Source organism: Cynocephalus volans, chromosome 9 (genome assembly GCF_027409185.1).
Source record: "Cynocephalus volans isolate mCynVol1 chromosome 9, mCynVol1.pri, whole genome shotgun sequence".
Classification (NCBI taxonomy): Eukaryota; Metazoa; Chordata; class Mammalia; order Dermoptera; family Cynocephalidae; genus Cynocephalus; species Cynocephalus volans.
The window spans coordinates 89,702,969-89,718,941 of record NC_084468.1 but is presented as its reverse complement, the minus strand read 5'-3'; the positions used below and the strand labels follow the sequence as shown (position 1 = coordinate 89,718,941).

At 39.9% G+C, this 15,973-nt stretch overlaps 1 protein-coding gene across 3 annotated transcripts in view; it reads left to right on the top strand.

Moving 5' to 3' along the window:
• SLC9B2 (solute carrier family 9 member B2) overlaps nt 1–15,973 on the top strand; it is a 57,081-nt gene that overhangs the window by 16,989 nt on the left and 24,119 nt on the right. For all 3 annotated transcript variants that reach the window (XM_063108214.1, XM_063108215.1, XM_063108216.1), the window contains exons 5-7: nt 11,061–11,203; nt 12,988–13,115; nt 14,317–14,492. In XM_063108214.1, coding sequence (XP_062964284.1) covers nt 11,061–11,203; nt 12,988–13,115; nt 14,317–14,492 — 447 coding nt within the window. The remainder of the gene's footprint in view (nt 1–11,060; nt 11,204–12,987; nt 13,116–14,316; nt 14,493–15,973) is intronic.

Genomic DNA, 15,973 nt, shown 5'->3' with positions numbered 1-15,973 from the left:
AACATGTGGTATTTCTCTTTCTGTGCCTGACTTGTTTCACTTAATATAATTCTCTCAAGGTCCATCCATGTTGTTGCAAATGGCAGTATTTCATTCATTTTTATAGCTGAGTAGTATTCCATTGTGTAGATGTACCACATTTTCCGTATCCACTCATCTGATGATGGGCATTTGGGCTGGTTCCAACTCTTGGCTATTGTAAAGAGTGCTGCGATGAACATTGGGGAACAGGTATACCTTGGACTTGATGATTTCCATTCCTCTGGGTATATTCCCAACAGTGGGATGGCTGGGTCGTATGGTAGATCTATTTGCAATTGTTTAAGGAACGTCCATACCCTTTTCCATAGAGGCTGCACCATTTTGCAGTCCCACCAACAATGTATGAGAGTTCCTTTTTCTCCGCAGCCTCGCCAGCATTTATCGTTCATAGTCTTTTGGATTTTAGCCATCCTAACTGGGGTTAGATGGTATCTCAATGTGGTTTTGATTTGCATTTCCCGGATGCTGAGTGATGTTGAGCATTTTTTCATATGTCTGTTGGCCATTTGGATATCTTCCTTAGAGAAATGCCTACTTAGCTCTTTTGCCCATTTTTTAATTGGGTTGCTTGTTTTCTTCTTGTAAAGTTGTTTGAGTTCCTTATATATTCTGGATATTAATCCTTTGTCAGATGTATATTTTGCAAATATTTTCTCCCACTCTGTTGGTTGTCTTTTAACTCTTTTAATTGTTTCTTTTGCTGTGAAGAAGCTTTTTAGTTTGATATAATCCCATTTGTTTATTTTTCCTTTGGTTGCCCGTGCTTTTGGGGTCGTATTCATGAAGTCTGTGCCCAGTCCTATTTCCTGAAGTGTTTCTCCTATGTTTTCTTTAAGAAGTTTTATTGTCTCAGGGTGTATATTTAAATCCTTAATCCATTTTGAGTTGATTTTAGTATACGGTGAGAGGTATGGATCTAGTTTCATTCTCCTGCATATCGATATCCAGTTATCCCAGCACCACTTGCTGAAGAGGCAGTCCCTTCCCCAGTGAATAGGCTTGGTGCCTTTGTCAAAGATCAGATGGCAGTAAGTGTGTGGGTTGATTTCTGGATTCTCTATTCTATTCCATTGGTCAGTGTGTCTGTTTTTATGCCAGTACCATACTGTTTTGGTTATTATAGCTTTGTAGTATAGCTTAAAGTCAGGTAGTGTTATGCCTCCAGCTTTATTTTTTTTGCTGAGCATTGCTTTGGCTATTCGTGGTCTTTTATTGTTCCATATAAATGTCTGGATAGTTTTTTCCATTTCTGAGAAAAATGTCTTTGGAATTTTGATGGGGATTGCATTGAATTTGTATATCACTTTGGGTAGTATGGACATTTTCACTATGTTGATTCTTCCAATCCAAGAGCATGGGATATCTTTCCATCTTCTTGTATCCTCTCTAATTTCTCTCAGCAGTGGTTTGTAGTTCTCATTATAGAGATTTTTCACCTCCTTGGTTAACTCAATTCCTAAGTATTTTATTTTTTTGGTGGCTATTGTAAATGGGCAGGCTTTCTTGATTTCTCCTTCTGCATGTTCACTATTGGAGAAAAGAAATGCTACTGATTTTTGTGTGTTGATTTTGTATCCTGCACAGTAGTGCTGAAATCATTTATCAATTCCAACAGTTTTTTTGTAGAGGTTTTAGGCTGTTCGATATATAGGATCATGTCATCTGCAAACAGGGACAGTTTGACATCTTCTTTTCCAATCTGGATGCTCTTTATTTCCTTCTCTTCTCTGATTGCTCTGGCTAGTACTTCCAACACTATGTTGAATAGGAGTGGTGAGAGTGGGCATCCTTGTCTAGTTCCTGTTCTTAAAGGAAAAGCTTTCAGCTTTTCCCCATTCAGGATGATATTGGCAGTGGGTTTGTCATATATGGCTTTAATTATGTTGAGATACTTTCCCTTTATACCTAACTTATAGAGGGTCTTTGTCATGAATGAGTGCTGAACTTTATCAAATGCTTTTTCAGCATCTATAGAGATGATCATATGGTCCTTGTGTTTGAGTTTATTAATATGGTGTATCACATTTATTGATTTGCGTATGTTGAACCAACCTTGCATCCCTGGGATGAATCCCACTTGATCGTGATGAATAATTTTTCGTATGTGTTGCTGTATTCTGTTTGCTAGTATTTTAGTGAGGATTTTTGCATCTATATTCATCAAGGATATCGGCCTGTAGTTTTTTTTTTTGGTTATATCTTTACCTGGTTTTGGTATCAGGATGATGTTTGCTTCATAGAATGAGTTTGGGATATTTGCGTCCGTTTCAATCTTTTGGAATAGTTTGTAAAGAATCGGTATCAATTCCTGTTTGAATGTTTGGTAAAATTCTGCTGTGAATCCATCTGGTCCTGGGCTTTTCTTTGTTGGGAGCCTTCTGATAACAGCTTCAATCTCCTTTATTGTTATTGGTCTGTTCAAATTTTCTACGTCTTCACGGTTCAGTTTTGGGAGCTTGTGTGTGTCCAGAAATTTATCCATTTCCTCCAGATTTTCAAATTTGTTGGCATATAGTTGTTTGTAGTAGTCTCGAATGATTCCTTGTATTTCAGATGAATCAGTTGTAATATCGCCTTTTTCATTTCTAATTTTTGTTATTTGAGTCTTCTCTCTTCTTTTTTTTGTTAGCCATGCTAATGGTTTGTCAATTTTATTTATCTTTTCAAAAAACCAACTTTTTGATTCGTTGATCTTTTGAATTGTTTTTTGGTTTTCAATTTCATTCAGTTCTGCTCTGATCTTAATGATTTCTTTCCGTCTGCTAACTTTAGGATTGGATTGTTCTTGTTTTTCTAGTTCTTTAAGGTGAAGTGTTAGGTTGTTCACTTGCCATCTTTCTATTCTTCTGAAGTGAGCGTTTAATGCAATAAATTTTCCCCTCAATACTGCTTTTGCAGTATCCCACAGGTTTTGGTATGATGTATCATTGTTTTCATTAGTTTCAATAAATTTTTTGATTTCCTGCTTGATTTCTTCTTGGACCCATATGTCATTAAGTAGAATGCTGTTTAATTTCCATGTGTTTGTATAGTTTCCAGAGTTTTGTTTGTTATTAATTTCTAGTTTTAATCCATTGTGGTCTGAGAAGATACATGGGATAATTCCAATTTTTTGAATTTATTGAGACTTGATTTGTGACCTAATATGTGATCTATTCTGGAGAATGATCCATGTGCTGATGAGAAGAATGAATATTCTGAGGTTGTTGGGTGGAATGTTCTGTAGATATCTGCCAATTCCAATTGGTCTAGAGTCTTGTTTAGATCTTGTGTTTCTCTACTGATTCTTTGCCTAGATGATCTGTCTAATATTGACAGTGGGGTGTTCAGGTCCCCTGCTATTATGGTATTAGTGTCTATTTCCTTCTTTAGGTCTAATAGAGTTTGTTTTATAAATCTGGCTGCTCCAACATTGGGTGCGTACATATTTATGATTGTTATGTCTTCTTGATGGATCAGTCCTTTTATCATTAAGTAGTGTCCCTCATTGTCTCTTTTTATGGTTTTTAGTTTAAAGTCTATTTTGTCAGATATAAGAATAGCCACTCCAGCTCGTTTTTCTTTTCTGTTTGCATGGTAAATCTTTTTCCATCCTTTCACTCTTAGTCTGTGTGAATCTTTATGGGTGAGGTGGGTCTCTTGTAGGCAGCATATAGTTGGGTCCTGCTTTTTGATCCAGTCAGCCAGTCTGTGTCTTTTAAATGGGGAATTTAAGCCTTTAACATTAAGAGTTGTTATTGAAAGGTGTTGATTTATTCCTAGCATTTTATTGGTTGTTTGGTTGTCTTAGGTGTCTTTTGTTCCTTGCTTTCTGATTTACTGTTTGGTTTCTTTGTTTGTTGGTTCCTTGGGTTGTAGATAGTGTTTTTGTTAGCTTGTTTTCTCTTCATGAATGCCATTTTTATTGTACTAGCGGGTTTAGATTTTTCTTAGGTTTTTATGGCAGTGGTAGTTATTTTTCAGGAACCAAACCCAGTACTCCCTTGAGGATTTCTTGTAAGGGTGGTCTTGTGGTAGTGAACTCCCGCAGTTTTTGTTTGTCTGAGAAATATACTATTTGCCCCTCATTTCGGAAGGATAGCCTTGCAGGGTAGAGTATTCTTGGCTGGCAATCTTTGTCTTTTAGTATTTTGAAAATATCATCCCATTCCTTTCTAGCTTTTAGGGTTTGTGATGAAAAGTCTGATGTTAACCTGATTGCGGCTCCCTTATAGGTGATTTGACGCTTCTCTCTTGCAGCTTTTAAGATTCTCTCTTTGTCTCTGAGTTTTGCCAATTTGACTATGACATGTCTTGGAGAAGGCCTTTTTGGGTTGAATACATTTGGAGATCGTTGAGCTTCCTGGATCTGAAGATCTGTGATTTTTCCTATACCTGGGAAGTTTTCTGCCAGTATTTTGTTGAATATGTTTTCAATGGAATCTCCATTTTCCTCCCCTTCTGGAATACCCATGACTCGGATATTTGAGCGCTTGAGGTTGTCTGATATCTCTCTCAGATTTTCTTCAATGTCCTTGATTATTTTTTCTTTCTTTTTGTCTGCTTGTGTTATTTCAAACAGCCCATCTTCAAGTTCAGAGGTTCTCTCTTCAACTTCGACAAGCCTGCTGGTTAAACTCTCCGTTGTGTTTTTTATTTCGCTGAATAACTTCTTCAGTTCAGCAAGTTCTGCTACATTTTTTTTCAGGACATTGATTTCCTTGTACATTTCCTCTTTCAGATCCTGTATACTTTTCCTCATTTCATCATGATGTCTAGCTGAGTTTTCTTGTATCTCATTCAGTTTCCTTAGAATTATCACTCGAAATTCCTTGTCAGTTATTTCAAGGGCTTCTTGTTCTATATGATCTAGAGTATGAGATTTATTAACTTTTGGTGGCATACTTTCTTGATTTTTTGTATTTCTGGTGTCTTTTTTTTGGTGTTTATTCATTGTGGCAGGGGGTTTCACAGTCCACCGGTTTGAGACTAATGACTAACTAGGATGTTGCTGTGGTTGCCAATTTGGTATGGCTCCCGCCGTGACTGCTCAGTTGGCCTCTAGTGTCTTGTGTGTGTGGTTGCCTCGGGTCTTGGGCTTCTCCGGGGATCCACCTTTCTGGTCAGCTTGTACTCTGCTGGGCTGGTGGATCATGTACCACAGGGTGTGTGATCTCTGTTGAGCTTTCACTTTCTGTACAGGACTTCTCCCCGTTCTGTGTGCTCTGGCCCAGGCTGTTAGATCGTGCAGTGGCGACCCCACCGGGTGTGTGGTTTCTGTCGAGTCTCCGCCTCCCTGGCCGCACGTCTCCCCCCTCTGTGCACACTGTGCCGGGCTGGGGTGTGTCTTCTGCACCCCTCGTCTATCAGCTGGGCCTTCAAGACCCTGCTCAGCACCGCCTCGCCCAGGAAGTCTACCAGGTTTCTGCTAGGCACAGACGACCGGTCTCTCTGGGTGCCTTTGTAGCACTGTGTAGATCTTTCTCGGGTCTTGTTCACCTTTGTATCCCCCCGGTATAAACCGAGTCTAGTGCCCGCCTGCAGCCTGCTCTCTGGCAGTTTCAAGCGGACCTGGGAACTCTCCTACCACACTATCCCCAACCAGAAATTCGTTAGGCTTTTTTCCAAACTGTGGTCGCAGAGATGGTATCTGCCTCCCAGTAACAGGAAGTTTACCGGGGCCGGAGTCCAGGGTGTGGTGGAGTGACAGTCGGCCCGCCCGTACTTGCTAGCCCTCCCAACACTGGTCGGGACGCCCCACACCCCCAGCCCCGCCAGAGAACCGCGGAGGGAGTGGGAGAGGAGTCCGGCCCGCAGGGTCCGGAAAGCCCCGCGCCAGGCCAAGCAAATGGGCTCAGTGATGGCCGAGCAGGGCGGAGCTGCCCGCACCTGGGAAAATGGAGGCAGCACCGGGGCAGTGAGTGGCCTGGTGGTGCAGGCGGGAGCCGCGTGGGCATCCACCCCCTGAACAGAGCTGTGCCAGGGATCACTCACAGTGCTGTGCCAGGTCGGGCGCTCGCTCTGTCTCTGGTTTGTTGCCTTCCATGTTCTCGGCGCTGCCGCCTCGGGCTGTTCAGTCGCGGCGCCGCTCGGGCGCTCCCAGGAAGCTTCTTTAATGCCAGCCTGAAACCTCGAATCCTGAATAGGGCAGCTGGCCGCCTTCAGTGCGGCCCCAGCCTCCGGGATCCTGGCTGCATCCACAGCAGCCCTGGCGCCGTGTTCCCTGTTTCAAGACTCGCTTTTGCAGCTAAGAATCAGTTCTTTTCCTGCTCCACACTTCAAAGCTGTTGCCTGTAAATGAGGCAGCCTCTCCTGCCGGGGGCAAAGTGGCGTTGAGCCCCCACGACTGGCCAGCAGCAGCGGTCCTCCCTTAAGAGATGGCCAGAGGAAGGTCCACAAGTTTCCCGGCTGCCTGAGGCCCAGTGGCCACCTTTTCCACCTCAGCTACTCCGCGCCAGCCGCCGCAGCCGCCGCCATCTTGAAAACCTAGATTCCCATTTTAAATGTCAGTAAAAAGCTTTTACATACTCACCACTCCTATTCAACATAGTGTTGGAAGTACTAGCCAGAGCAATCAGAGAAGAGAAAGAAATAAAGGGCATCCAGATTGGAAAAGATGAAGTCAAACTGTCCCTGTTTGCAGATGACATGATCCTATATATCGAACAGCCTAAAACCTCTACAAAAAAACTGTTGGAATTGATAAATGATTTCAGCACAGTAGCAGGATACAAAATCAACACACAAAAATCAGTAGCATTTCTTTTCTCCAATAGTGAACATGCAGAAAGAGAAATCAAGAAAGCCTGCCTATTTACAATAGCCATCAAAAAAATAAAATACTTAGGAATTGAGTTAACCAAGGAGGTGAAAAATCTCTATCATGAGAACTACAAACCACTGCTGAGAGAAATTAGAGAGGATACAAGAAGATGGAAAGATATCCCATGCTCTTGGATTGGAAGAATCAACATAGTGAAAATGTCCATACTACCCAAAGTGATATACAAATTCAATGCAATCCCCATCAAAATTCCAAAGACATTTTTCTCAGAAATGGAAAGAACTATCCAGACATTTATATGGAACAATAAAAGACCACGCATAGCCAAAGCAATGCTGAGCAAAAAAAATAAATAAATAAAAATAAAAAAATAAATAAAGCTGGAGGCATAACACTACCTGACTTTAAGCTATACTACAAAGCTATAATAACCAAAACAGTATGGTACTGGCATAAAAACAGACACACTGACCAATGGAATAGAATAGAGAATCCAGAAATCAACCCACACACTTACTGCCATCTGATCTTTGACAAAGGCACCAAGCCTATTCACTGGGGAAGGGACTGCCTCTTCAGCAAATGGTGCTGGGATAACTGGATATCCATATGCAGGAGAATGAAAGTAGATCCATACCTCTCACCGTATACTAAAATCAACTCAAAATGGATTAAGGATTTAAATATACACCCTGAAACAATAAAACTTCTTAAAGAAAACATAGGAGAAACACTTCAGGAAACAGGACTGGGCACAGACTTCATGAATATGACCCCAAAAGCATGGGCAACCAAAGGAAAAATAAACAAATGGGATTATATCAAACTAAAAAGCTTCTGCACAGCAAAAGAAACAATTAACAGAGTTAAAAGACAACCAACAGAGTGGGAGAAAATATTTGCAAAATATACATCTGACAAAGGATGAATATCCAGAATATATAAGGAACTCAAACAACTTTACAAGAAGAAAACAAGCAACCCAATTAAAAAATGGGCAAAAGAGCTAAGTAGGCATTTCTCTAAGGAAGATATACAAATGGCCAACAGACATATGAAAAAATGCTCAACATCACTCAGCATCCGGGAAATGCAAATCAAAACCACATTGAGATACCATCTAACCCCAGTTAGGATGGCTAAAATCCAAAAGACTCTGAACGATAAATGCTGGCGAGGTTGCGGAGAAAAAGGAACTCTCATACATTGTTGGTGGGACTGCAAAATGGTGCAGCCTCTATGGAAAATGGTATGGAGGTTCCTCCAACAATTGCAGATAGATCTACCATATGACCCAGCTATCCCACTGTTGGGAATATACCCAGAGGAATGGAAATCATCAAGTCGAAGGTATACCTGTTCCCCAATGTTCATCGCAGCACTCTTTACAATAGCCAAGATTGAAACCAGCCCAAATGTCCATCATCGGATGAGTGGATACGGAAAATGTGGTACATCTACACAATGGAATACTACTCAGCTATAAAAACGAATGAAATACTGCCATTTGCAACAACATGGATGGACCTTGAGAGAATTATATTAAGTGAAACAAGTCAGGCACAGAAAGAGAAATACCACGTTCTCACTTATTGGTGGGAGCTAAAAATTAATATATAAATTCACACACACACACACACACACACACAAAACCGGGGGGGGGGAGAAGATATAACAACCACAATTACTTGAAGTTGATACGACAAGCAAACAGAAAGGACATTTGTTGGGGGGGAGGGGGGGAGGGAGAAGGGAGGGAGGTTTTGGTGATGGGGAGCAATAATCAGCCACAATGTATATCGACAAAATAAAATTTAAAAAAAAAAAAAAAGCTTTTACATATTAACAGAATGTAAGTTTAGTGCAGCATTTTTAGCTGGTAACTTGTCAACATCTATAAAAATGATATACACCTGTATCTTAGGGCCTAACATTTCCACTGCTAGGAATTATCATATGGATATACTTATACAAACCTAAAAATGTATAAGCTCCATATGCACAAGAATCTTGTTGGTCTAGCTCACCTCTGTGTTACCAGGATCTTGTATGGGGCTGGCACGTAGTAGACAATAAATATCTCACATGTGAATTGTGCTCATTTCAGCTCTACTTACAATGAAAAATCTGAAGTTACTTAAAATCCATTAATTAATTGGTTAATGGTTCAAAAATTATAGTACTTCCAAACTGAGATACTGTTACGGCTATTAAAAGAGAATATGGAAAATACATATGTGCTTCAGAAATGGTAAAATATCCAGGATATATTAAGTAAAAAAGAACCACAAGTTGTACAACAATAGATAAGTATGCTCCCATTTGTGTCCTGCACAAAAGAGCACATACACACATACACACAGAGGCAAGCTTGAATGGGTATAGAAGCTTTCTGGAAGGGCATAGAAAACCCTTAACAGTGGAAACCTTTGGAGAATGAAGATGGAAAGTTGCACTTGGGGTACGGCATGTACTTGTTACTTTACATTTGTCTTTAATGTTTTAATTTTACCATATGCATATGTTACTCATCATTATTTCTTTTTAAAGTGGCCATTGTAGGCCTGTTCTTATGTTTCTAGAATAAACATTTTAGAAAGACCATGACTGCAGAATTCAGAACTTGGAGACTTTCTTCTAGACTAAATGGCAATATATTAGTCAGTTTTCTGTTGCTTATAACAGAATACCTGAATGTGGGTAATTTATAAGAAAATGAAATGTATTTCTTACAGCTTTGGCAGTTGGGAATCCCAAGGTCAAGGGATACATCTGGTGAGGGGCTTCAATTTGGTGGGAACTCTCTACAGTTTCATGGTGCCACAGGGTATCACATGGCAAGTGCTAAGCAATAGCTTGTCCACATGCTTTCTTCCTCTCCTTATAAAGCCCCTAGTCTACTCCCAGACAACCCATTAAACCATTAACCCATTAATGGATTAATCCATTCATGAGAGCATAAACCTTATGATCTGATAACCTCTTAAAGGCCCCACTCTTCAAATATTATATTGGGAATTTAGTTCCAGCTTGAGTTTTGGAGGGAGGAGACAGACATTCAAACCACAGCATGCAGTGATGAGAGACACCTGGAAGTGATGCTTTCATGCCTTAACAATGTCTGTAGCAAGTCACAAAAAGCTGTACTTGTAATTCGTCTCTATTCTCATAGATTGCATCACAAAAATATCCCAACTTTAGTAAGTTTATTTAGTCATTTGATGTGTGGTTTTTATAAGGACATGGTGAGAAGAGGGTACTGCTGGAGAAGACTGGAGGGTAGAAGCCTCACAGTGTCTGACAAAGAAATCTTCCCCCTTTGCGTGGGCATGTGGTATCAATGAGAACAGAATTCCCTCACAAATTACTCAACTTCCTCAGTTACACTCAACCACTCGCAGTTCCCAGAATATCACTTTTTCTTATACCTACTGTCTCTTCCAGAAACTTCTCAACACCTCCAGCCCCCTCTTCTCTTTTTCCCCTTCTCTGGACCCCCCTTACTCACTCTTTCTGTCTCAGCTCATACAACACCCCCTCATGCTTTCATAAAATTGGGGTTGTCAGTTTGTCTTGTTTCTCTAGGGGCTGAATCCTTGTTGAGATATAGTCTTTGTCTATTATTACATCCCTGCTAGGTAGTCTTTGTCCATTATTACATCTCTAATACCTATTGCAGTGTTTGAGATACTGAAGGTATTCAGTAAACGTTGAATGACTTAATGAAAGAAGCTGATATGACAGGGCTGTATTTATTTTATCACAACATTTATAAAGCCTTTGCAAAGTAGGTTATATGTTTCTTATTCAATTATCTGGTTTGAAGATAAAATAGAACCCATTTAAGTATTTATTGATATTTCAGGTAATCTGACATAGCAAATAATTTTAGGAGCTATTTGCTGCTGGCACACAAAAGGATGACTGAACTGGCATTGTATTAAAACATTTTATATTTAGAATTTGATCATACTCTCTGTTCAAATGCTGCATCTTGTTTCTCCCTTATAGGTTCAGTTTTTGGAGAATATTACTCTAATCTATCTTTTTGTCTGTACACTAAAGTCTTTTCTTAGCTCCTCTAATTTATTATTTTAATTTTCTAAATTAAATGTTTAACTTAATTTCATCTAAGGGCTAAGTATAAGGGAAGTGGTTGCTGAGATTATATAGTAGTCTCTTTCACATCTAAAGTGCTGAAAAATATTTTCTGTATTTGAAAACTAACTTGACTTATCTGACTTCTTCATTCAAGGCATGCTGCTTGCTGGGTTTCTCATCAGAAATATCCCCGTCATCAGTGATAATGTACAGATCAAGCACAAGTGGTCTTCCTCTTTGAGAAGCATAGCCCTGTCCATCATATTGGTTCGTGCTGGCCTTGGGCTGGATTCAAAGGTATGAAGTGTAAATTTCTAATTATTGAATAGGAATTTCATTCCTTCTATATTCCAATTACTTAGAATCACTGAGCTTTAGGAAATGGATGTGGACGCTTTGCAAGACATTCTCAAGTAGGGAATAGAATTTATTTCATGCGGGACTGTTTTGGAAGCAGAACCTTATGCTTCACAAGAACCCCCAAAATGTTCCCATACTCTTTCTTGGAGAAAGGTGGAGATACTATATGTGGCGACAGCACCAAGAATAAAGGCTCCCTTTTCTCTGACAGAAGTATAGATCATAGTTATAAATAATGTAGTTTTAGGAGAGAAAACAACATATATTTGTTGTGCAAAGCCCTGAACAGGTGTTTAGGGCTAAGTGTACTGACCTAGGAAACTGCCTAGTATACAGAATGAGTCTCAAGTATGCTTTTTTTAATGTATGTTTTTGAATGCAGCAATGAATATTCTTGACATTCTTAGGGGATGAGGCTTTTCACCCTAGCCTCATTCTGGGGCCACAAGTTATTAATAAAACTAATACTAAGAGGGTTAAATCAGGTAGTATGGGGATTCTGAGCACAGACCCTGGAAGCAGACTGTCTGGGTTCAAACCTGGCTCCACCACTTACCAGTGTCATGACCTTAGGCAAATGACTTTAACTTGTGCCTTTCTAGATGAGGACATCTAAAAAGTAGAGATAACAATATTACTTATTTCATACACTTCCTATGAAGACTAACTAAGCTGTCTCTAAAATATTTAGAATGCTGAAATGTTTGTTAACTAAAACTTATTACCTAGAAAAGTCATGATGACCCGGACATGAATACTGAAGAGAAGGCATTTAGTGTCATCTTCTTTGCATGTCTTAAGAGGACTATATGAGTATGGCTCTTGTTGGGAGAAGAAAAGCACAGGCTGTGTTTTTCCTATATTCTTACTCAGCAACAATCATCAATACAGAAGACTGACTTCTGTGGCCAGATGTGTAGAGTTTTCTCCCCACCACCAAGCAAGCCAGCAATCAATTCAGCAGTGAATACCAGCTGGGTGTCCTCCAATTCAATTCAATTCTGACACTGTCTACCTGGAGATAGTGTCAGATCCCATGGGTTGAGGGCTCAGTCCCCAAAACTCCACCCCCCACCACTTCGGATGCTAATAGCAAGCTCCAGGTTGTTTTACCTAGCTTTTGACCAACAGCTAAACATCAGGGTCCCCACAACTCCCTCCTCTGGTTTGATTGATTTGCTGAGCAGCTCACAAAACTCAGGGAATCACTTACTTTTATCCTTTTTTTATAAAGGATATTACAAAGGATACAGATGAAAAGATGCATAGAGCAGGGTATTGGGGAAGGGTTGCAGAGCTTCCCTGCCCTTCCCAGGCATACCACCTTCCAGGAACCCCCACATGTTCAGCTCTCTGGAAGTTCTCCAAACCTTGTGCTCTTGCATTTTTATGGAAGCTGCATTACGTAGGCATAATTGAAGCATAAACAAGCGTGTAGAAATGGGATTGAAAAAAAAGAGTATGATCTAACATTGACAGACTGGGTGGGGAAACCGGCAGGGTCTGTCTGTTCAGATCCTTCTTGGCGTCTCTGTGCAGTATTGCATCCTCCTGGGTATGGGACAGGACCTTCCTGAATGGAGGTCTTATGACTATAATCAGACAAGGTAAATCAGAGAAGGACAGGGTAAGATTAGAGTCCCGCCTTAGGATGAAAACCCGTATTTATATCATGATATATATTACGATATCATAATATCACATCTTTTTTTATATTTCAGGCCCTGAAGAAGTTGAAGAGTGTCTGTGTCAGACTCTCTTTGGGTCCCTGTCTTGTGGAGGCGTGTGCATCTGCTCTTCTTGCCCACTTTCTAATGGGTTTACCATGGCAATGGGGATTTATACTGGGGTGATAATTTTTTTTGTTGTTATATGAAAATATGCAGGAATGTTTAGGACTTTCCCTGATTCCATACAAGAGAATGCATCATGGCAGTTTCTTAAAGACACCAGAAAACACAGCATAGATATTTCAGCATAATCTAAATAATCTAACTTCAAAATATAGTCTATGTATGTGCTAACTTTTACAGTAATTATAATAATCCAAACTATTGAAGAAGTCATGGTCTTTTGCCAGCACCTAATTCCATATCTATAAGAGATATGCCTCAGAAGTCTGCATAAAGGGTGTTAAACGCAGCAACAGTGGTCAGCACCTGCCACTGCTTTCCTTCTGTCACTAGACTGTTGGGACTCGGTGGTTCCACTATCTCTTTCTTCCACTGTCAGTTTTTTACTTCCAGTGGCTAAGAGCCATGAGAATTAAATAAATAAGAAAGTATGTAGTAAGAATTTATTGCTAATAAGTAGGCAAAAAGTAAGAAATTCTTACTTCTCATGGTAAAGACTCTGGAGCTCTACTGCCTGGATTCAATTCCAGCTCTGTGATTTGCCAGGATATGATCTTTGACCAGTTATTATTATTTTTTTCTTTGACAAGTTAGTTTTCATTTCTCATTTGTAAACTAAAGGTAGATTGTATCTATCTCATAGGCTTGTTGTAAGGATTAAATTAGTTTAATATATGTAAAGTGCTCAATTTGGTGTTTGGCACATAGTAAGCACTATTTCTGCTCTTAAGACTGCTGCTGTTATTAATATCACTGTCACTTGTCATTATGGCCTTTCCTTCTAATCTGTTGCCTTATTTTACATACCATACCCTCAAAGAAGGCCCAGCATCACTGGGTTCTAATCCAAAAAGCCCATGGCAGTGTTTATCAAACCTCATAACATGAATGTTTTGTTTTAAAAATGTCAGCTTCCTGAGGCCTAACCCCATTAGGTCTTTTATACCACTCATAAACACACATTTTTAGGTAATCTCTGTAGTTCCAAAGCAGGTTGTCCATGGTCACACTTTGAAAACCATGTTCTGTGGAATTTTTGTGTGTATATGTGTTTTTGTTTTAGTGTTCTTCTGCCATTTGAGAAACTGTAGTTGTCCAAAGTCTAACCTGTAAAAGAGTAGAGGTTATTATAACTTCAAAAAAATAATAATATTGAGTGAGATACTATCATAAATGGTTAAAGTACTACCTACTTAGTTTTGTTTTAGGCGCTGTATCTCCAGCTGTTGTGGTGCCTTCGATGCTCCTTTTGCAGGGAGGAGGCTATGGTGTTGAAAAGGGTGTCCCAACCTTACTCATGGCTGCTGGCAGCTTCGATGACATTCTGGCCATCACTGGCTTCAACACATGCTTGGGCATAGCCTTTTCCACAGGTAATCACTTCACAACATGCTCTCCTCCTGTGCTCTGGGGACATAGGTTGCAATGTTCTAAGCATGGTATATTTGCTTGATAATTGATTGAGACAACTTAAAAATAGGGAAAATAACATCAAGAGTTCTATACCTTAGAAGGGACTACCTATCTTTACTCCTTTCCTCCCTCTAGATAGAGACTGCTCAGGTTGCATGCTTTAAGTGCCATAATGAGAGATACAAGGTAGTAAGGTTTAAAGGAGGAAAAGAACAGCTTCTGCTTGGATTGATCTGGAGACTTCACACAAAGGATGAGTAGGTTTTTCATTAAGCACAAATGACGGAAAGCAGCCCAAGTGGAAGGAACAGCCTTCTAAAATAGGAACAATGTTCTTTCATCTTTAACATTTATGGGTAATAATAGCAATGATTTTAATGAGTGTCTTGCTAATACTTTATAAGTGTCTGAATGGACATTTTTTTTTTCAAATAGTAATAAAAGAGGACCTTAAGGAATTTTTTCCCCCACTATTACTCGACACCTTTATTAAACTGATGTAAACAGATACTATATCTTAGCCAAAGGGCTGAGAAGCAGTTGAACACTTTTATTATCCTTTGGCACAGCACAAGTTTAAGTTCATTCCTTAGTCTTATGTCCAAAATTGGGAAATGAAATTTGCAACTCCATATTATTGGCAAAGTGTAATTATAGCCTACTTTAGCTTAGATTTTTTAGTGGGGACACACTCTCTTGGAAGGTCATATATTCTCATTCTCCCCAGCCCCTGTAGTTATCTTCCCATTTTATGGTTCTATATGATTTATACTTATTACCTAGAATCTCACCCCTTCCCATTGCCCTAGAGTCTGCCTTCCATTCAGACCCTGGTAAATTAAGCTTCCCAAAACACTGTTTTAATAATGTTACTTTTTTGTTCAAGAACCAATGAAGATTCCCTATTACCTATTAGGTCAAATCTATACTCTTGTCTTTAACTCTACTGTACCTATCCAAATTTATATTTTCACCACTTTCCTGAAAACAATGGTTTTCTGCCTTAGCAGCACACTAGAATTACTTTAGGAGTTCTTTAATATACTCTTATTAAGCCCTGCCTTAGACTGGTTAAATCAGAACCTTTGGGAATAGAAACCAGTGCAGCCTGGATTAGGAACCACAGTTTGAGAGCAACGTAGTTTGCATTAGAATCACAAGGGGACGGGGAAAGGGTCAGGGCCAAGAGGCCAGTTGGGAGAGGCTGGGCAGGGGTTTTCATAATGGGGGGAGGAAAGAGGGTGGGAGTGTGGGTATCTCGAAGAACCTTCCTAGTTGACTCTGCTGTGTTCCCTCTGCTCTGCCTCACTAAGAGTGGGCCTTAGAGCTTCTGGATCTGGGCCCTGACAAACTTACTGAATCAGAATTTTCAGGGGAGGAGCCCCAGAATTTTTTTTAAAACAACCTTACTAATCCAGAGACTGAAACAAATTGGCTTCTT